Raw genomic sequence first — 23,704 nt, 5'->3', positions numbered from 1 at the left:
GGAACAACCTCTGCTCCGGAACGGACATCGCCATCACCATCACTGAGGGATGAAGTATCACCTCAAGGAGCACCCGACCCTCAAGCAGAAGGCATTGCCATCAACTACAGGAGCACACTCCAACTGATTACGCACTCTAATGATCCAAGGCTGACTATGGAACACCTCGAATTCCGGATCCTGACCAACCCCAAAACCATCCTCTGTGGCACACTCATCTGCAGGCCCCATGGGCCATGGACCCCCATTCTCCGATACCATTGTAGACCTCATTGCACACCAGGCTCCACCATCCACCGACGACATCCTACTCGGCGGACTCAAGTTCCACCTGGACAACCCCAGTGACCAGAACAACACCCTCTCCTGGGGAAGCTCAACAACATCAGAATCAAGCAGCTACTCACCGCTGCAAGCAACATAGCAGGACACACGGTCAAGCATGTCTCCTCTGCCAGCTGGACATTCAACTACAGCCACACCACAGGAATCTCCTGGACCAACAATCACTGTATACATCATGTCTGCACCATGCCCACAATACACCACCACCTTCATCGCACACATCGTAGGTGGACAAGGCCACCGAAGTACGTCTCGTCAACTCCCTCAGCACCACCACTAAGCCTATGGACGATGACACCGCAGCGCCCAAGCGCAAATGATGAATATCCAACTGCGCAGACACCCGGGCACCCCTCATGAATGGCACTGCATCACTACCTTATGTCTGCCTGATTCCAGACATATCTGTCATTACTTGCATCATGGAGCTCTGTCCAGTGAATACAGCACAATTGTGGTGTCGCAAGAAGGGGGTAGTGAAAAGTGTTGCAACACTGTCTTGTTGCAGCGCTGACACCCTTTTCATGAGTGTGGCCCAGGAATGCGCACTATCTCATTGATGGTGCACAGTCCTGCCCTGTAATTTTGTAGCAGGGAAGCACAGCAACATTGCTCGCAGTGAGGTCCATCAACAAAACCTGCTGAAATGAGGCCCCAATGGTTATCTCCATTTTAAGACCAGAGATGTTCTGGTATTAAAAACTGCCTCTAGTTGCAGTTAGGGCCATTTTTTGTGATCCTCTGGACTTAAGCAATCCCCTTGTAAATATGGAGAGGTTGGGATAATGGCAGATGTTGCATGGGAACACCTCCCTTGCATGTCATTAGCGATAAATATCGCTAACAGAAGTCGCGATCTTTTAAATGGAAATTTTTGCCAAAAAGCTGCGGCTAATGGCTGTTAGCGACAGCTTGGTAATACGTCGATAATAATATCGCTGCATTAGCGGCAGTAAAGTGCAGCTAGCGAGGCAATAAGTCTTTGAGAATATGCCCCTAAATGCTTTGTGAGAACAGCACGAACCAGTGCTATTATGCCACAAAATAAAAAGGAAATTCTTCTACCAGTGGTATTTTCTTGGAGAAGGGAGTGGCGGGGGGTGAGGGGTGGGAGCGAGGACTTCAACATTAAATCTTTTGAAGGATATTTTTACATAATGTTTTGTAATCATCATGAGTTTCACAAAGCTTGAAAAATATTGACAAAAATCGTGAAATTTGCAAAGGAAATCCTTGGCAACTTTACACACTCCTATTTTGTTCACTTGGAAGTTCCCCGAGGATTCAGCATGAGCAGAATTTGTAAAAGTACTAATCCCCGGAAAACTAGAAGCACCAGCTTGTCATGCTTGATGTATAGTTTTATGAGAGCTTATATATAACTCTGTACGTGTTATGACAAATATCTTTCCTGCCTTTTGGGGGCAGTAAATAAAACAAGCCTCTAAATGTTGTTTTTTTCAGCATTTACTGTCACAGACAAGCAGGATGCAACCATGTCTCCCTCTCCGTTCTTGCTCCACCCTTTCTTCAAGGGCCCATCCAGTGAATGACATCACAATGTGTCTCAACTGCTAAGCAGATATGGCAAACAAAGAAACCTTTTAGAATGTGTATTTGTGGTGATTGTTAGTGATGCAGGATTGGGTGTAGAGAATGTCTCCTGATGCAGCTATTTACTGGCCTGTGAGTGTTGCAGAATTTAGGGCCTGATCACCATGCCGGTAAGACTTCCATTTGACCGGCACCATGGTGGAAGCATGACCACCCGACTATAAGTCAACGGTCCCGCTGCTCCGATTACGATGCAACCACCTTCAAGGCGGTCCCAGTGTGTATACTTTGCATTGTGGCATGTGCAATGGGCTGCAGCACATGCCGCAGTACAAAATATACACATTTTAAATATTCCTGCACTATGTGGCAGGCCCCGTGCAATGCCTGCGACATGGGGCAGGGATGTTTAGGGGGGCACAGGGCCCCTAGCGGAGGGCCAGGGGGAAAGAGGGCCCTGCTAGGGGTCCCCAAAGTCTCTGTCCACCTGCCTTTTCACGCAGGTGAACCGCCATGAAAGGGCCAGTGGAAAGGGACATCCTAATTACTAATGGGGTGCCTAAGCAGGCACCGCTCCCATTGTAGAGACTAAGGGGTCCATTAGGATGGCGGGCGGATTGCCACCGCCAGCCTGGCGGGGGCAATCCGCCCGCCATCCTTCCCTGTAATCCCCCCCGCCATATTACGATGGCGGAGGGGACCGGAGCGGTGGGAAACACCGCCCGCCTGTTTTCCGCCCTGGTCGCCTTGCGGCCGGGGCGGAAAAGGGATAACATGGTGGCGGTGTCTATCAGACACCGCCAGCCATATTATAATGGTCATTTTTCAATGCCGCCACGGAAAGGCAGGCGGAATTCACTCTGGGGGCCCCCTGCGGGCCCCCAGAGTGAAGCACATTAGGGGGGTGCCTGCCGCTTTCATTATGCAAATGCTGCTTTGTATTTTCAGCATTGTGGCGGGCAGTGCAGAGAGCACCGCTCGCCACAATGCCGAAAATAAAGGATGTGCCCGCCACTGTGGCGGGCACATCCTAATGGCACCCCCGGGACCCCCGCCCTTAAGGCGGGCGGTCCCGTTTTCCGATAGGGTGGCGGGCGGGAACAGCCCGCCCGCCATCCTAATGTGCCCCTAGGAGTCCAACTGCGCACAGACGGGATCCTTAATCCTGTCGGACGTGGCCGTCTCTCCCCCGCCAGCCGAGATCTGACCGCCTGCATCCTAATGTGGCGGTTGGATCCAATGGACTGGATGGCGGTAGGATCACCACCTTTGAGCTGATGGTGGCAGCCCCATCGCCATCATAATCAGGCCCTCTGTCACCAAGAGAAATGACCAGGGTAAGTCAATCTTGCCTTCCCTCAAACAGGTCAACTGACTCCAGGTCGGCTAAAGTGTTAAGTTCAAAATCCTGTACATGGTTTGGTAAACTGACAAAATATCTAATATCAGGCTACAAAAACATTGAGTCAAAATATCGACCCCAAAATAATTGATTTCCTATGCTTGTAATGTTAATGACAAAAAATATCAAAACATGTATATGGCTGTCACTAATACCATTGGCAAAAATATTGTTTATATATATATATATATATACATATGAACATAAATAAAAGAAATTAAATATATTAAAAAGTAGCACGTATTTAATTAATTTAAAATGTAACTATTATACTTATTAAAAAAATTAAGCACACATACATATATAAATATATACATTTATTTACATATATTTCATTTGAAGCAAACAATTTTAATTTATATCATGATGTACTATTTTTATTGATATATATACGCACAGTGGTTAACTTAAAATAAATAGAAACGATTTTAAATAACATTAAATAACAAAAAATTGAATTATTTAAATAGAAAAATTATATATAGAATTTATTTTTAAATAAACAAATTATATATATATTCAATGTTTTATTACATATTATATATCAATACAAATATTATTATTATAATTAAAATACCAAACTATGGGGCTCACTGCGATGGTGGTTGGAAGAGTGTCCGACTCCCATTGCTGAGGGCAGGGGACCGCCCGACAAGACATCAGTGGCGGGCAAGCAGGCTGAAAAGTGCTCCATAACACTGCAGCTTCTGCTGGGGCCCTGGAAAAAGGTCTCAGCATAAGTCGCAGTGTTATTGAGCACTTTGTGTTCATTCATGCACGCTGTGCCAGGTACCACTTTGTGCCTCGACACGGTGCATGAATGTGCGTGGGAGCACTACATGTGCCCCCAGGGCAACATTAGTGTTGCCCAATGGTGGACAGGGGTCTTGCTTGGGGCCTCAAAAGTCACTTCCTGGCTACCTTTTCATGGCAGTGGGCAGCCTGAGAAGGCACCGCCTCCATTCAGGATCACGGTTCTGACTGCCGTCCCGTCGGGATCAGAAGATCCTGTTGTAGGCTGCGGTCCATCCCACGACAGTCAAGGGTCTGACAGCCTTCATCGTAATGAGGTGGCTGGCCCGAAGACCTGTCAGTGGCAGTCCCACTGGCATTGTAATTATGACCTATATTCCCAAAACGATAACAACAAATAACTAGAATGTTATTTAGAATTAAAAAGCACAATTACACGTAACATCATAAAAACATAATTTTTTAAAAATATTTTACTATTTTTAAATGTGTTATTACTTAAGTAACTTTTAAGCCTATACGTATATAAACTATACAACACACACCTAAAATATATTTTCTAAATTATACTATTTACACATGTTACATAATTAATTATTGTGTAAAATATTAATATTAATTACCTAATACTAAAATAATTATATTTAATTACCTTCCCACCCTTATAATTTACAAACCTGCACCTAATATTTATATAAAAAAGTGTTAATTACATAATTTACATAATTAATTATCAATTAAACAATTAATAATAATGACATATTACCAAATTAATTAACTCCCCACCATTTACCCCTACAAATACAATAACTCACACCTAATATATAACACAAACGATATCTTAATTGCACAGTTTACATAGTTGATTATCAAATAAATAAATAAATACATTTATCATTAAATAAAATATTTAATAATTAATTTCCAGCACACCCTTTACCCCTACAAAAACAACAAACTACATCAAATAAAACAATTACAAATAAATGTTTTTCATTACTTACATAATTGATTATCAATTACATATTTAATTATAATAATAAATAGTTATTAATTAATTATAATTAACTTACTTCCCACCCTATATCCCAACAAAATCCACAACCCACATTTAAAACTTAAATTAAAAAAAATGGAATTGTACAATTAGCATAATTATCTATTAAAGAATAAATATTAATTTATAACTAATTAATAATTAATTATAATTCATTTACTTCCTACCCTGTACCCCTATAAACCCCACAACCCACTTTGGCACAGAAAATGACAAAAATAATTAAATTACATTTAAAAACTACAAAATATTTACAAACTATAATAAAAATTATTAACAATATTTATACAAACAATTTATAACATACTCCATTAAAAGATATAATAAAATACATAAAAAGAATAAAAAACATTTTTTGAAATAGACACTTTCTATATTTTTAATATAAAAATGATTTACCTTAAAATCTCATCAACTATATTCTTGCAGGGAGTGTTTCTGTAGACGATACTTCCAACTCAATATTTATGTAGGTCAATATAAAATTTCAATGTTTAGTCTGATTATCACTGGGTTCATTAAGCCAACCATTTTGTAACTATCACCTTAAAGAGAATGTGCTATATTGCAGCAAACTGGACCGCTTTGGTTGCATGCTGTGCTATGCCTGGTCTGACCTTAAGAACCACATATAAGGATGCTTCCACAACAAACAACAGAAGCAGGATGTTGTTAGAATACACACAAACACAGAGGTGACAGGTCTTCATATTATACGGGTGAGTATACACAAAATGGCATGTGTGGCTTGGAGAGAGGGCGCTGGGGCTAAAAAAAGGGCACTTTCTTGGTATTTATATTGTTTTCACGTACATCCCTCTTTTGAATCGAAGGAATTGAGAGTGTAAACGAGATCCAACTGTCATCTGCAATTTTCTCGGCAAAGGACGGCTGCAGCAACATTGACAATATGTCTGCCAATGGCATTAACAGGGGCACCTTGAGCAGGGTTCTCGTTTCTACATTGGATGTTCCCTAACAGCTGCACATGTAGCCAAATTCCACTCAAGAGAGCCCCCAAGGAGGTTTTTTCCAGAACTTCAGCTAGGCTGGGCAACTTCAGGTGTGATATTGGTGCCAAAGTCAGGTGGCAAGCATACTCTCTCAGCACAAGTGCACTCAGTTGGGTGGACTTTGATACGTCAGCCAGGAATCACTTACGGTTAGGTTTAGTTTCAGCTGTCAGAAACTTTACACACTGGATTACAGACATACAGATCAGCTGCTGTTTCTGAAGCTACCAAAGGACGAAAAGGATTTTTTGCCAGGTTTTTCTCACAAGAAATGACCCTCTTGGTCAACCAAACTTCATGAGATGTGGTGTGGTGGACAGGGAATTTTCTGCATTTATTATGCATTCTTGAAGGTCCGAGTTTGGAACTGAAGAAATGCCAGAACCTGTTCCCTTTCAGATAAAAGGGAAATCTATTTCCATTAATTATATCCAAAGGCCGAGTCTGTCTCCTTTTTCTGACTTTTCATTAAAAAAGGGCTTCTCACTAACTATTTTTTGTCATTAATTCTCTCTAATCTTATGAATTGTATGGCATCTAGGACAAGCATCACATTGGTCATGTTATGTAACACCAAATAAAACACAATATGTAAATGTGAAGCATAAATAAATAACGAAATGTGTTACAGCCAAGGGGCAGCCTATCATTATGATTCCTGCACAGTAGTGGGTAAGGAGGAGGCAGGGGTAGTGAGTGGTACATGTATGCTGCTCCTGAGGCTGGCTACTGGCTTCACGGGTAAACACAGTGGTACATTTTGGGCCAACTCTGGCTCATGTTACATGTGAATGGCCCTGAAAGTGTGGCAGCTTCTGCTCCAATGACAAAGCTCATCATTTGTGGTACCTGTCCGGGTTCTGTGTGCAGACGTGCATCTGTAAGAGGATCCGCTGTGTGAAAGTCTTAAAGCACTGCCCACATTTCCAGAGATGCCAGTCACTGAACTCAGAATTGAGTTGGCTTGTTGATGTGGGACTTGCAAGAACCCTCTGGTTTTTCACGTTGATCTGGTTGTAGCCTGTCTCGATGGAACCGGACTTGTCCAGAAGAGAAAAACTTCGAGAGCATGGAGTCTGTGGGAAAACGATGGAACGCTGCAATGCAGTTGAGGGTATTTTTCCAGCTTTGCTGAATGGCTGAAGAGTATCTTGTCTTGACATGGCTTCCATGACAGGCGAGGGAACGTTCACTGAAAGACAGAAGAGGGATATTGGGTCACTATTACATGCTTGTCTGTGACACACACTCCTAAAAACAGCTAAGAGGTACAAGGAGCTAACAATTATTTATATTCAAAAGGAAAATGCATCATCACCCTAACCACATTTACTTATTTTCATGGACCACACACCCTCATTTAGATCAAAAGTGCTGTGGGACCACAGAGTATGTAAATCTTACTTATTTATGCAACACTGTAACAAGTCACACTGCCCATAAATCTGTTGCTCGCTGTAATAAAATGGATCGGTGAAATAGAAATCCATTAAAAGAGTTAAAGCGCGATCAAGAAGAGGCAATCCATGGTGTCACCGTATAGATTTTCTTGCAATCTATTATGTGTGGCTCTCCCTTGACCTGCTTAAGAAACCAATTTTTTTCTTTGTGGCAAAAATACTGTAATATTGAGCTTTTTACTGGTGCAGACAATACTAGCAAGGTCTGTGTTTCAATAAAATGTCTCTTTCCCTGTGACGTCTGCATCACAAAGCAAAACCTATTGAAGCAAAAAATAATATTAACCAAAAAGAAATTGATATCTGCAAAGCCTAATACACTTTGTGACACACTTTTCCTTTCACTGATTCAAATTAGTTCCAAATGGTAGCTGGGTAGAAACAGTGTCAATGTGCTGTTGTTGCCCAAACTATGAGAAGGGAGTTCAATCAATCAATCAATCAGCATTTATAGACCACGGCTACTCACCTATAAGGGTATCCATGTGCTGCGGTCTCGCTGAGCTCAGTGAAAAAGCCATGTCTGGAGTCCTTTTGTAAATTCCATGAGATGTTCGAAGAGGAAGGTAATTCCAAGCATTGGCAACGAGGTAGGAGAAGGAAGGGCCTCCACTGTGGCTTCGAGGATGTGGGGAGTGTGTGCGAGGGTGAAGGAGGCCGAGCGCAGGTATCTTGAAAGTTGGTGGAAATTCAGGCAGTGGTTGATGTATGCTGATCCTTGGTCGTGACTGGCTTTGTAGGTGTGTGTCAGTATCTTGAATTGACATCTTTTCTGGGCGGGGAGCCTGTGGAAGTGGAGGGTGATGTGGGTCTGCTTGGGGAGGTGGAGTATAAGTCTGGCAGCTGAGTTCTCTATCTTCTGGAGTCTCTTCAGGAGTTGGGTGGTGATGTGCCAGTGTACAGCGCACTTCCATAGTCCAGTCGGCTGGTGAGTGTTTCCCTTGTGCTGATAGGGATCCATCTGAAGCTCTTCCGGAGCATGAAAAGGGTGTGGAAGCAGGCGGATGAGACTGTGTTGATCTGGTGTTTCATGGTGAGTTTGCTGTCCAGGATGATGCCAAGGCTGTGGGCATGGCTGTGGGCATGGCCTATCAATGGTGGTGTAGGTCCAAGTTCCGCAGGCCACCAGGTGTCATCCCACGGGAGGTGTTGCTCCCAAAAATCAGCACTTCCATCTTGTTTGTGGTCACCTTAAAGCAATTGTTCTTCATCCAGTCGGCAACACTTGTCATGGAATTGTGGAAGTTGGTTCTTGTGGTGGAGGTGTCTTCCATGAGCGAGAGGATGAGCTGGGTGTAATCTGCATAGTATATAATCTTGAGGCCATTGGTATTGACAATGTCAGCCAGGAGTGTCAGTTAGGTGTTGATCAGAGTCGGGTTGAGGGATGAATCCTGAGGGTCGCTACTGATGATCATCTTGGGCTCCGAGGTTAAGGCTGGTAGCCAGATTTTCTGGGTGCGTCCTGATGAGGGTGTGCTGAGATACAGTATTGAACACCACTGAGAGAATTAGGAAGATCTGGGCCACTGTTTCACCCCGATCAAGGAGGGTTCTAATGTCGTAGGTGGCAGCGATCTGGGTGGTCTCGGTACTGTGGTTGGCGCGGAAGCAGTACTTTGAGTTATCCAGCAGGTTGTTTCTCTCCAGGTGTTCGGTGAACTGGTGATTGATGGTCTTCTCGAGGACTTTGGCAGGGAAAGGGAGCAGAGAGATGGGGACGCCGTTCTTGAGTTCGCTGGGGTCAGTGGAGAGTTTCTTGAGGAGGCCTGACCTCTGTGTTTTTCCGTCCATCGAGGAAGGCAGCTGTATTGATGGATGTGTCAAGGATGAATGTGAGTACCACAATGATTACTTTGCTCCAGAGTTTGAGGTTCCATCCATTGGAGAAGGTGGCTGTGGTGATAGATCTGTCGAGGATGGAGGTGAGTGCCACACTGATTTCTTTGCTCAAGAGTTTGAAGAGATGGAGGGGGCACTGGTCCGTGGGTGCTCCTGAGTGAATGGAGTTCATGATGGCTGTGAAGTTCTGTGTGGTGAGCTGTTCCCATGCGGTGAGTGGATGGGTGGCATCCAATGATGTGAGGAGGTTGTGGAGGGCGGTGGGTTGGAGTCGAAGTTAATATAGCTGGTGGATCTTGTTCTGGAAGTAGTTCACCAATGTGTTGTAGAGTTCCTGGGAAGGAGGGATCGAGTTCTCGTGGCTGACAGGCAGGAGAACTCTCTGACTAAGCTGAAGAGTTCCTTGATGTGGTTGATTATTGCTTCGATGCGGTCTGCTGTGGTGTCTCTTTTCGTGTCCTTGAGGCTTTGGAGGTAATTATTGAGGGCTAATTAGAAGGTGGCTTGGTCTGTAGGGTCTCTGCTGGTGCGCTATCTTCTTTCCAGTTGTTTGCATTTATGTTTAAGGGTCCTGAGTTCTGGTGTATACCAGTTGGCTTGTTTGGTTGCTCTACTGGGATAGACTGGCTTAATAGGGGCGACTCTGTCGACGCGTTTGGTGATCCAGGCTAAGACGTTCTGGTTGGCTTGTTCCAGGTTGGTTGCATCATCGGGCTGGGTGGTGTTGAAGAGGAAGGCCCAATAGCTCTCAGTCACTTTTTTCCAACTGCAGTGGGAGGAGCAAGGGGGCCTGGTGGTGGTGGCCGGAGATCCTTCATTGATTAATTGGATTATGGCGTGGTCAGTACAGGTGAGTTCGGTGACATGACTGTACTTGGCTATGTCACTGGCAGTGAAGCTTGGTCCAGCATGTGTCCTGCGCTGTGATTGAGGTTGGTGACCAGCTGGGTGAGGCCAATATTGCTCATGCTTTCCAGGAGGTTGGTAGAGTTAGCGTCTTTGGGGTCATCGCGGTGGAAGTTGAGGTCATCAAAGAAGATGTAGTGTTTGGAGTCGATTGCTAGGGGGGTGATACATTCTGGGACGACATTGTAGAAGCTGGGATGTGGTTTGCAATCATCAGGTAACACATATCTACATGATATCTGAACTAATTGTTACCTTCTTGGACAGCCTCATAACGGAAGATGGTAGGTGATTGTGGGAACCAAACTAGTCTCTGAACCTTCTGTCGGCTGCGATTTAGAAAGCATTTAAGTTAATTTGGAGGAGGAACACAAGGGAGAAAACCATAGAATTTCTGTAATCAAAGCAGGCAGAATTAGGGTTTCCCAGTTTCGAAAATGCTCAATTGTCCACAAAATCTTATAAAGGACTGGACATTTCTGAAGAACAATAAAAGACACACATGGTCAAATTCTCACATTCTCAAAGGTGATAATAAATTAATTATAACCATGTATGCCCACATTCCAGTTCAAGGAGAGACATGTTTCATGAGGCTAAATCATGAACTCTCATGATGAATTATTTATCAATTTGTTGTATGCTGCTTGTAAAGCACACTAATACTAAGAGGGTTTCCTGGCAGTATCCTCTACAAACGTAAAGCCATCAGCAGGTATAGAGATGTAGGACACAATGGTGTAGAGGAAATAATCATGCCTTATATTTTTCCTGATTTAAGCAATTCCAATCTAATACCTAAAGATACATTCCACTACATACCCATATATGGTAATATTACATTGCTTATCCAATCTTTCTTGTCCTGTAAAAACATAGAACCTGAAGCAGTTCATTCTTGGCTGAAGGAAGATTCCTTCTGAGCTTTCACTTGAGTAATTTAGAGGAGTTCCCAACCGTGTGCACATCTTTGAAAGTAATCCCTAGCTCAGGGGAAAGCAAAAGAAATTACTTTACCAAAGACACAGCAGAAACAAATTTGAAGGCATTCGAAATGCATTTTACGAAAGATTCTGAATATTCTGGACTTGTTGATGAGGCCAAGATACTACGAGTTCCCATAATCTAGGTGAGTAATAAAGATAGTAGTGATTGCCTTTTGAGGGAAGCACAGCAGATTTTTCCTAAGCAACATAGGCTGAAAAAAATGGTGGATGTAAGAGACGAACTCTGGGGAGCAAGGGAAAGGCATATTTATGCCCATGGCCGCTTACAAAGTGAACTGCCCTTGGACAAATTTACAGTTCCTATGACCAAAAATCAGAGAACCAAGTGTTCTTCTGTTTACAATCTAGCATTACTTCTAATGTAATATGGTGAATTGACTCCCTTCAATGCAATTGTGCTATTTACTAGTCTACCCGCCAAGTGGAGTTGGTGTGATCCAAGTATAAGTTAAACAAGACATCTCACACTGGAATCTGACTGGCCAATGGCTACACACAGCCATAAAAAAGGCTGGTAAAAAGTGCTGACCTTTGTCTGCATGCAGTACATTCTGCACCTATGAGGAGGAGAATGGATGGAGGTGTTTTTCCTTACAATTGTCCTTGACAAAAGACTTACACATTGTATGATGTTATTCATACTGATGATCTGGAGCTTCTTCAAGCTAATGGTTGACAGAGTCAAATGCGGCCAACACATCCATTAGAACCAGGGCACTGATGCCAGCCACCAATTATTGGTACAGAATGGAAACAGATTAGTTTTCCTGATGTGGGTGGAAAGCCACTTGGTGATCATGGAGAATATCTTTCTCCAGAGGGTATATTAGTATTTGTTAACCTACATAGCATTCCAAAATGTTTGATACAACAAGAACAAAATAAATAATCTGAAAACTGGCAAAAATAGTAGGATTTAAAGTATATTTTTCAACAAAGAGATAACAGAGGCATGTTTAAGACTTCCAGGAACTAAACAAGATTCATAGAAAACATTGAAGATGGTCATAACATAAGGGCCAATTGTAGTTATAGAAGGACTTCATAAGCTCGCTGACTTGTCAGTGGGTGAGGTAGGGAGCACTTTCCAAACCCTCCTCTATACATCATCAACCAGAAACTCAGGGGCGTAACACAAGCCCACGCATCCCCCGCAGTGCGGGGAGGCCCTGAGCTGCAGGGGGCCCCCTCAGCACTGTACTCACGCCGGAGCGCTCCAGATTAAATACGGATGGGGGCCCCTCTGTGTACCTTGCAGGGGGCCCCCTTCAACTTTTGTAACGCCACTGCAGAAACTTGCTTACAGAGATTGGAGAAGATAGAGAAAAGCTAGTGCTATGTGAATGGCCCTTTGTTGGGGTGAGTTGGTTGGGTCTGTAAAGAGTTAAACAAAGAAACATGTAGCTTTATCTCTGACATAGAATGCAGTTGCAACTGTTTGACCTCATGCATTGGCAGGATGAGACTGATACAAGTCACTGCACTACTTGAATAGCGCCGATGGCTCCTCACATTGCACTGGGAGAACGATTTGAAGCAGTAAAGTTCTAAGCACAAAGAAGTTGGAGAAGAGAGTCGGTGAAGTACATGCAGTGTGGTGCATTACACCTGACTGAGAATGACAGTGACATTTTACAAAAAAATATTGTGCTAACAAGTGCACAGCTTTAAGAAATTAAATGTGCCTTCTCCTCCAGGCAATGAACACAGCTGTAATAAAATTTCCTGTATTGGTATTAACGGATAGCAAAATGTGTAAATGATTTCTATTCTTGTCACTTCGAAAGCTCCTTTATTAAGCTCAATCATCCTAATCCTTGAAGCAATAAAGGCAGCATAGGAATGTATGTTTTTTTCACATACTTTCATATTCCAAACAGAGTCAGGCATTTTGACTTAAATGTTTTTATTTGTTTTTAGTGGTTAGTACCAAAAAAGAGCAGAGAAAATTTATGGAGTATCCACTTGTCCCAAAGAGAGGGAGGAAGGTTTGTTTCTGATCACCATGGTGTCCCTGGAACCTTATTTAAGAACTGTTAGTTAACAAAAAACATTGGTGCAACGTCAACTATGTAGTGGGGATAGAGTTCTGCAGAGCTACAAAAATCTGTCTCACATTCAAGCATTGGTGCATTGAACTACGTTTACTCATGTCACCCATGGGTGTGAAAGCAAACCTTGTAGAGCTGAGCCAGAGGCTCAGTTTATGCAACAAGGACTTATGCATAACATCAAATTGTCTCCCGAAGCCACTGCCTAAACAACATGCCGCGGGTAGAGGTCAATTCTCCACACTGAAGGATGTTTATTTTTATAGCTTTGTGGCCTGAAACTGGATACCAACAATCAGTGGAGACTTGTGAGGTCCGAGTAAGGCCACAGGGCAATGATCTCCTCTCATATGGGATTATAGCATTGCTCGGAAATGTAGTTGCAGGTGAGTTGTATTTGGGAACTTTTGCGGAGCTGTAGAAACATTTTTGATTTCCTTTGATTGCCCAGAGATATGACCTCAAAAACTACAAGGTTCTCATACCTCAATTGAAGCAGCCGACCACTGTGGTTAAGCTATACGCCATTCATGGAGCACGAATGATATAATCACCAATGCCAGCACCCTACAGACAGACACTAGAGTGGTAAGCTGCAGAGGGGCAGTCTTCAAAGTTTCTAGTGGTCTCCTCATATATATGAAATACATAGCTGAATGCAAGGAGTAAAGCTTCAGAAAAGCATTAGTAGGGTCAGAAATGTTTAATGTGAAAGCTGAATTTGGGGCAGTTGGATACAATAATATGTTTCTGATGATACAACCTCTAATTCTGATGTGTAAGGTAGGTCAGTTTGGATTTGAAATACAGAGAAGATCATATGGATGTTATTGCCTAATAATGTTATATTCGAATGGCACATGTAAAACTATCTGGTTTATTGTACTGCATACTATCAGAGAATCCCAATAAAGTGTTTTATAAAAACTATTACAGACTACTCAAAGGATATCTTCAGAAAAGAATATCTGAAATATGGTGCAAGAGAAGGAGGGGTGGGGGCCAGAAGTCAGTAATTAACAAAGCTGTAACCCATTATTGTGGACATTCCCATGTGCTCACAAACGTTTTCTGTTGGTATTTCAAACCTCCGAAGATCCTGCAGAAGGTAGACTCTCTGCAGAAAAAGTTGTCCTTGTCTGTACCCACGGACACCTTTACCTAAAGTCTTCAGCTCATGTAAGCTAGTGCAGAGAGTTTTGTTTTAGGGGCACAGTGGTACCAGATGCCTATTCAGAAATATGTAGAGTGAAATGGTGGCAATTGTAATCTTACAGCTTTTGGTAACATACCACCCATTCCAGAAGGGGACAATGCCTCTTATCAGTGAAAGCAGGTTCCCGGGTTTTGGGAACTGGGAAAATTACCAAACGCAGTAAGGGCACAACCATTAGCTGGTTATATTATTGGCTTTCCTCTTTAGAAAAATTAGACCACCTAAAAATGATAACATTTACAACTGAATTTAAGGTCAGCTCTGACCAGGTCTTAAACAGAGTGATCAGCAAAACAAGTTGCCACTAACTGAAGATTAGTTTAGGCAGAGTCACTACAGCGTTTGCAGAGGAGTTGTTTTAATCCCTGGGTTTCAGTGCCTGTCCCGACTTTTATTTTAGGTCAGCTGTAATTTTAGCTGACGATTGCTGTGCAGCCATTACTAACATGACTGTACCTACCGCTTCTGGTAGTTCCACATCATATGCAGTAGTTTTATAGAATGCAACACAGATTATCACCCCATATAGTGATGATCCAGCAGACTGGGCAATCCTATTATATCATGTATGGAGACTCTGCAAACGTAAGGATGCTATTCGTAAAATGCCTTTGTGAATAGCAAAACAAAACTGTAAGTTTACCTTTGTGAATCAGGCCCTATATACGTGGCTCATAAGGACAAGCGAGTGAAGTTATATTTTACCACATCCTTAATTTCCAGTATATATCCCAGAGTGACATCACCGACTCACAAGACAATAACGTTCATCACAGCAGATTATGAACCTAAACCAGCTCTCAAATAAATATAGCGTATTAACATCAATGTGTCCATTGTAAAGTCAGAAAGTAAAATATATTTATTCATTAGGGAAGGAGGAAACAATAATAATTCTGAAATGTAGTAAATGTCTTACAGTTTTCATCTTGTGCGATGCATTGTAAGGGAATTCCAAAGAAAGATGTGTAGCTGTCGTTGTACCATACCAGCAGCTCTGTGCCTCTGGGGATGTCTATGCAGGCTCTGTAGAATATGCTCGACCTGGTCACAACAACATAAAACAAATGAAATAAGCTGCAAGTATTATTAGCCCCTACACAGTTTTACAATCTTCAACATACTTGTATTTGTATCACTTTCAGCTCGATTTTACTTCAGGACATCTACTGTTGCTTGAAACAATCATGTGCATGGGTGACTTCCCTTAAACAGGGTTTCCACTTAGCTTTATGTCATCAGAACACAATTGTTCTGGTTCTAGTCTTTCATTTGACACCAGCATATCAGGTATTTTGAGAGGAGTGGGTCAACAAACTCAAGCTGGTCCCCAAAGGATGAGGAATTGTTTCAAAGTTTCAACAAATGTCCTACATGGAAAGAGAGAACAAGGCAGGTCCATCGTCTGGCACCATCTATTGGTATTTACTGTGTTACTTGCCTCATCATTAATAAACAGCACAGGCTAGCTTTAAAATATATAAATATATATTGCAGCAGAGCGCGTGCTACAAAATAAGTGAAGACACTGGGAAATGAGTCTTCTTTCTATCTCCTCCTTCTGACTACCCGAATTTAACAACCGAATGTAGTCTAGGCATTGTGATGGGCTTCTTAAACCAATCAGACTGACAGAGCTGATTACAATGACTTCTAACAGAAAAGTTACCGTATAGAACATACGGCCATAGTTACAAAAAGTTAATACAAAACAGCACAACAAGTAAAGATGCTGTGCTGTGTAGCATGAATGGAATAGAGCATAACTATGCCATATCTACTAAGAAGTTGTGCACTTTTGCGCTCTCTGTGCTGCCACACCTTTTGGTAGCAATGCACCAATGGGGACACTCTTATGCTATAGTGCAAGGATGTCTGTGTTATGGTCAGCATAGTTTCTGTGCAGTAAGGGATTCCTTCCTGTACAAAAACGATGCTTTAAGGCATTTTCCTTTTTCTATATGTACTGTAAAATGTAGCATGCATTCAAAGAGGAATAACTGAGGAGCAATTAATACATTTCTCAGTGTTACGCCTACCTTAGGGAGGCGCAGTATTATAATGGAAATCCATGTCCTAAATTCTATATAGGTAGAGATTTGCATCTAAAACAATGGTTGGCTGCATGGGAATTCCCATGCATCACCCATGGATCATCCCCTTGATGCAAAGTAACGCAAGGCAGCACATTGCGCTGCATTGTGTTACTTTGGGTTACAAGCCAAAGTCATGCTTCTGAAGGCTGGGACTTTATAAAAGCAACTGAAATGTCTAAGGCAGCAGTTTCTCAGAATGTTTGTATCTTTTTGTCATAAGAAACATAAAACATTAGAAAAATGACTTATGAAATTTACTGAAATAATAAATGTATTATGCATACCAAGGAAAAAAGAATGGGAAAATTATATTGTCTTTGTAATTAATTTAGTCTGTGCTTCTGGTGGAGCTTTACTAAACAAGTAAAAATACTCCAGGCCCCTTACTGATGTAGACTTGAACATGTGTGAGATGCATTATGACACCAAGTGGTTCTTGTGGGAGTCATACATTATTTCTTTTATTCATTTTATATATTTATGCATTTGCATATACACACACAGTAACACATTGAAAACACTACAATAAGAGTCCACACCAGTTTAGAAAAATAGCCAACATTTATCTGAATTCAAGACCAAAACAACAGAAATCCAACATACAAGTAAAGATATTAATTTAGCAAAATGTACTTAAAAATACAGGGCCTTATTTATGAAGGCCTTGCGCCGCCGGTGCGCCACTTTTAAAATGGGAAAAAGTGACGCACCGGCGGCGCAAGGCCTTCATAAATAAGGCCCACAGTTCCTTGAATTCGATAGTGCCAAACGAGGCTATCACAGCATCATGAAACCCAAATCCAACAGTTCAACGATACTTTGTCAGACAGGCCTGCAACATAGTACCTTTGGAAGTGAAGAGGCCTCTGGGACCTTGCGATGTAATCCGCAGTTGATGCGTCGCTGGCGGGCATCGGTTCCGAAAGTCGGGCAGAAGACATTGAGGCCTTGAAGTCACATGGGCTGGAGATTGAGCGCTGCAATGTCAGAGTCAGGAGCACTGGCATCGGCACGATTGGGGCTGCAATGCCATTGTGGTCAATGCGTCGGGCCCTTCATGAGCAGGGACCATGGCTTTGGTGCAGGCAGCGGCACGACGTTGTTGCTGAGCGCGGTCAGCAGACAAGAGGCTGCGATGTGAGACGGGGTGATGCGTTTTGCTCTTCACGAGCAGTGCCCTCAGCCACTGGGCAGACAGCGGCATTGTTTGATGAAGTCTGACTAAATGGCGCTGTCCTCAGAAAACCAGGGGCTGCGCTGTTGTCATGGCGGTGCGTCATGCTCTTCACGAGTGGTGACCACGGCTTCGGTGCAGGCAGAGGCGTTGATGATGGTGTCATGTTTACTTTGGTTAAAGTTACAGCACAACCACTCAGGTCGAAGGAACGAGGACTGGTTTTGGCACCACTTGGCAATGCAGGACTCACAGCAGAGTACTCCCAGTGTTTGTAACAGGATGTGAATGAAGTCTTTGGTATCCCTGAGACTTCCAACAGGGGGCAAGCTCAACTTAAGTCCTTGGAGAAACTTCAAAAGTAGGAGGTAGAAAGGAAAGTCCAGTCTTTTCAATGCCCAAGACAGAAGCAGCAAGCAGAAGGCCAACACAGCAAAGCAAACAGCAAAGTGGTAGGTATTCCTGACAGCTTCTCCAGCTCTTCTTCTTGGCAGAATGTCCTCAGTCCAGAAGTGTTCTGAAGTTATGGCGTCATAGCTACAGTACCTAAACTAGTTTCTGCCTTTGAAAGTCTTTGTAATGCACAATACCCTGCCTTTCTATGACCTGGCTCCAGACACACTACAGTGGGGTGGAGACAGCTTTGTGAGAGAACAGGCACAACCCTATTCAGGTGTCAGTGACAACTTCTCCCACCACTCTAGCCCAGGATGGCCCATCAGACTGGTGATGGCCCATCAGGATATGTAAGAGACACCTCAGCTCCCTTTGTGTGACTGTCTAGAGTGAATGCTCAGGAGCTCAACTGTCATCCTAACCCAGACATGGATTCTATAGACAGGTACAGGCACAGGTTAAGCAAGAAAATGCCCTCTTACTAAAAGTGGCATTTCCGAACACGCAATTTAAAAACCAACTTCACCAAAAAATGTGTTTTTTTTTAAATTGTGAGTTCAAAGACCCCAAACTCCAAATCTCTATTGTCTCCCAGTGGGAAATTATACTTTGAATATATTTCAAGGCAATCTCCATGTTACCTTATGAGAGAGATATGCCTTGCAAAAGTGAAAAACGAAATTAGCAGCATTTCACTATTAGGACATATAAAACACCAGTACATGTCCTACCTAATAAATACACTGCACCCCGCCTGTGGGCTGCCTTGGGCCTACCATAGGGGTGACTTATATGTAATAAAAGGGAAAGTTTGGGCCTGCTAAGTGGGTGCACTTGCCAGGTCGAAATGACAGTTTAAAAATGATCTCTCAGACACTGCAGCTGCAGGTCTGAGATATGTTTGCAGGGCTACTCATGAGAGAGGCACAATTTGTGCTGCAAGCCTACTCGTAGCATTTGATTTACAGGTCCTGGGCACACCTGGTACACTTTACTAGGGACTTACTAGTAAATCATATATGTCAATCATGGATAAACCAATCACCAATAGAATTTAGACAGAGTGAGTGAGTGAGCGAGCAAGCGCGCGTTTGTGTGTGTGTGTGTGGGTGTACTTTAGCACTGATTAGCAGTGGTAAGGTGCCCAGACTCCTAAACCAACAAAAACAGGTCAAAAAAAATAGGAGGAAGAAGGTAAAAAGTTTGGGGATGAACCTGCAAAAAGGCCATGATCCAACATTGGCACATCAAGCTTTCTTAGTTACTGCTCGGCCAATCTACTTAGGATATGTTAAAAACGTTAGCTGTCATCGGTCCACCTTCCAAAAGCGCTGAGTTAGTGAGCCTCTCCATAAGGATGTAATGTCATCTTGCTTATTAGTGGCCAATATGAATTAGGTGCTATAAAAATCTCACTATTTTCATCATATACCAGATTATACAATTGTTCACTGCCAGTACTTTTAGAGTGTATTGATCCTGGCTAACATCAATTACAATATCTTTGAGGTAGCTATTATTCATGAAAAATAATGAGTCCAAAAATGTGATTGTTTGCTGTCAGTGGTGAAACAAAAAACCCCAAAACAATAGAGCCCAAAGTGCTTTGGTGCTAAAGACAAGAGAGGGCCACTTGGTGAATTGTCATGTCAGCTTAGACGCAAATCAATTATGGGCCAGTGTGTGGGTGTGCCACAGCAAGAATTGGTAAATTTAAAAAAATGTTACTTCATCTAAAAGATAAGACAGAAAAAAATGCCTGAGTCAAGAAACATCGAAACGACTATTTATTAAGTTCTTAGATAAAGTAGATAAATAGCTGCAACCATGTGGGAAAGTAATGCTAGATCTCAACTGGTTTTCTCTTTGAAAAATAGCTGCGACAACTATTAGCCTGAAGTGCGCGATAAAAAGTGCCCGTGGTTGGGAGTCCTTAAATTGAGATGCACTGTAACGGATAGTCTAAGGCTGGGTCATTTGTTCCTTGTACAACATTGCAGACACAAGGAGAATCAGTCACCACATTTTTCACGGTGATGAGATATGCACTTGTCAACATATTTTGTCACTGCAAAGTGGCTCTCGGCAACAGGATCATAAAGATCAATAAAAAAGTGTGGATTCTCAATATTTTACTTGCAACTGTGAAAAAGGCATTTGTCTTGTTGCGTTGCTCGCTTACTGCCATCCTGGCTTAGAAGGGCGCTGCTGGCGAAGCACAGTACCTACTCTTTACCAGCCTCGGATGAATTCTAACAAAACCTCTGCACTCCCTCAATCTCCCCATCCCATTAGCACCCTATTCTAATCTAAGGCTCTGCCAAATATAAATACACAGGTGTGAATATGAAAAAAAGGTGTGAGAGATGCTCTTTCATTGAAAAATGAGATTGTGTCTATACGGGTGTGCGTGTGCGTTTGTGCAGAATTCACAAACGTTCAGAGACACAGTCTAAATATATCTTTAAAGTTGATACTTTAGTTTTTCAGTATGATGATTGTGTATTCCAAACCCAGACCTGTTTCATTTCACCTCATCAGGGCTGTTTCAAATATAAATAATAAAATGATAATTATACCATAAAAATATACATTTATTCTGCTATTTTAACTGCTTTGTTATTTGCATACCTGTACGGCTATAGCTGTATTAATAATGTAGTTTATTTCCCTCTCCTCCCTCCTTAGTTCGCTTTCTCTTCCTTTTCCTCTATTTCTTCTATTCAAAGTTCATTATCTAATCTTACATTGCTAATACTGCTTGAATTCTTATTTTCTCTCACCGTGATTTGCATATAACATATTCTCGGTTTGCTAAGTTTAAACCTCACAGTTTCTATTTGCAATGTTCTCTTATGTATCACACTGTTTGCTCAATACATATCTTTACCTTACCTTCCGTTCTGATTGGCTCATAGTTACTTGGGGCCTCATTTATGAGAAATGACGCATCGCTGCGTGAAAGCAGCGATGCGTCACTTCTCAGTGCGCACTCCTTGCGACATGATTGATGCGTCTTATTTACAGTATGACGCATCATGTCGCAAGGAGTTACAGATACGTCAGTATTTCTGACGTATCTGTAAGCGCAAAAGTCACGCATTGCTGGGGTGTGTCACAAAAGTGACGCAACTCCAGCAATGCGTCCTTTCACATGGGGAAAGCCCCATGTGAAAGGGCTTGCGTCAGTCTTACGCCTGCTGTGAGGCAGGCGCAAGATTTTGACGCAACAACGTCCTAAAAGTGACGCAGTGAAATCTCATAGATTTCACTGCGTCACTATTACGAGGCTATTTGCGGGGGAACGCCCCCTCTGCATACATTATACCTAGCGCAGGTATAATGTAGCGCAGGGGTTTACAAAGTGACGCATCTGCTTAGTTGCGTCACTTTGTAAATAGTGTGCAACAGGAGGCATGTTTTACGCCGCCGATGCGTCACAAAAAGTGACGCATCGGAAGCGCAAAACTGACGCAAGGCCCTTGGTTCTCAACCCAGCTGAACCTGTTTGCACAACTTGAACTAGTTCTTGAACCACCGAAAGATTATTGGCTTAAGAAGTGTGAACTGTTGTTCCAGCTTCCATTAAGTGAAGGGAAAGGGGTGATGTGGAGCAGAAGTGGGACATAGTAACTCCAGAGAGCTCTTGGGCAGTCACTAAGGTGGTGAAACATATCACTTCCCCAGAAAAATGGCGTATTCAGCTAAGACAATCAGAGGACAATGGCACAGGTTTTCTTTCAAAACATACTTTTCATGATTTTTATTAGGGAAATTCGCAAACTATTAAAACGGAATTATCCAACAAGCATAGACAATATGAACAAACACCAAATCAGACCTTAACATTTTTAATGATGAAGCAGATTAATTTAACAAAATAAGTAAAGGCGTGGAATGACAGAAATACACGAAAATGATTGATGCCAATTAATGATATGATAGAAAAAACAAGAAAAGAGGGGCAGGAAAAGCACAGAAGGACAGGTAAACATAAGCAAACTTAAAGTGAAATTACATTAATGTACCTGTACCCTATAACTCTAATAGCCTTAACTCTGCAATTCTACCAGTGTATACTAAACAGAGGTCTAGTCCGAACCATAATAACAGCTCTAACTGCCACATATTAGTTTTACACACAGGTGTAGAAAAAAAACCTTTTGGAAAACCTTATAACGTAGGCCCTGCATAACAAATCGAAATGAAACATCCAACGTATGGTTGCTCTTGGAAAGCTCTACATAGATTAGAGAGTGGGGGATAAAGTTTATAGTATGATCCCAAAATGTGCATTTTCCATCGAACTTCAAATATTATTGATAGGTGAGATGATAAGACTCATTGCTTTAAGTCTGTGCACTACTAGTGCTGGCCCATGGCAATGCATGCAGAGTGCTAACAGAGGCCACAACCTAAAGCTATGACCCCTCTGGGCATGGATTAATACTGCACCGAGAAAACAATGTGGAGATGGAAACGCAGCATAGAGGATGGCGGAACACCATGGTTTGGGCGCCCTTAAGGCCAAGCCACTGGACAATGGGCCAAAATATTGGGCAACTAATTAACAAATCCTGTGTTCTGCGTCCAGGATCCACTAGGCACAACTGGAAGATGAGCATGGCCTAAAACTAAAATTCTGTACCAAGTTACCAAGTGCTCGTTGGGCAATGTCAGAGTCCACACTCTGTATGGTCTTAGGCGGGGAAATGAGCATAGGACACCGTGGCATGTCACACCCTGTGTCCAATGCCTGCTAGGCACAGCCAAAGGTCATGTAAATCCCACTTAGTTGGTAGTGATTCAGGGCATGCCTACTATGTAGTAATTCTTCACTAGACATGTGCAAAGGGCAGGCTCTGTGGTCAGGGGACTAGTGACCAGAACCCATACTACCAGAGTGAGCTGCGATTGGCATTTGGTGGTGCCCTGTAGATTCTGAACAGGGCTGTCATGTATGCTCTAGACAGAATAGTGGCCACAGTATTTCTGATAGCAAATCTTGGGATTTGACCATGCCCTGCACACATTCCTCCTGCCCACAGACATCAGAAGGTATGGCCACTGGCAGAACTGTGTACTGTCAAATGCTGCAGTCATTCTGCTTTGGTGGACAGAGTGCAGGCTTACGCCTAATGTGCAGCTTACACACGAATGCCCACAGGACACAGACAAAGCCTGCACCACCAGGCTTACAGTGCAAGGATATGCATTAGTCCCTACTATTAGCCCACTATTGCTGTCCCAAGATCTCACAGGTTACAGCAGACTCTGGCTGTAGTCTTATGTGATACAATGTGACAAGTGCCCCTAGAATCCATTAGCCATGTCTCTGATCATGGTCCAGCATATGTTGACCTCAGTTTATGATGCTTTACAGTGACCTGCACCCAGTCCCTCCTGGACCACTAACTAATGTGTGTGGCCAA

At 42.7% G+C, this 23,704-nt stretch overlaps 1 protein-coding gene across 2 annotated transcripts in view; it reads right to left on the bottom strand.

Annotated features, from left to right (window-relative positions):
- The window catches only part of PRDM6 (PR/SET domain 6), a 371,468-nt gene that overhangs the window by 71,750 nt on the left and 276,014 nt on the right, over positions 1-23,704 (bottom strand). For both annotated transcript variants that reach the window (XM_078677375.1, XM_078677373.1), the window contains exons 4-5: positions 15,526-15,650; positions 6,974-7,316 (exon numbers count right to left, since the gene is read on the bottom strand). In XM_078677375.1, coding sequence (XP_078533501.1) covers positions 6,974-7,316; positions 15,526-15,650 — 468 coding nt within the window. The remainder of the gene's footprint in view (positions 1-6,973; positions 7,317-15,525; positions 15,651-23,704) is intronic.

This window comes from Lissotriton helveticus, chromosome 2_1, assembly GCF_964261635.1.
Source record: "Lissotriton helveticus chromosome 2_1, aLisHel1.1, whole genome shotgun sequence".
NCBI classification, from domain to species: domain Eukaryota; kingdom Metazoa; phylum Chordata; class Amphibia; order Caudata; family Salamandridae; genus Lissotriton; species Lissotriton helveticus.
This window is presented reverse-complemented; position numbering and strand designations above follow the sequence as displayed.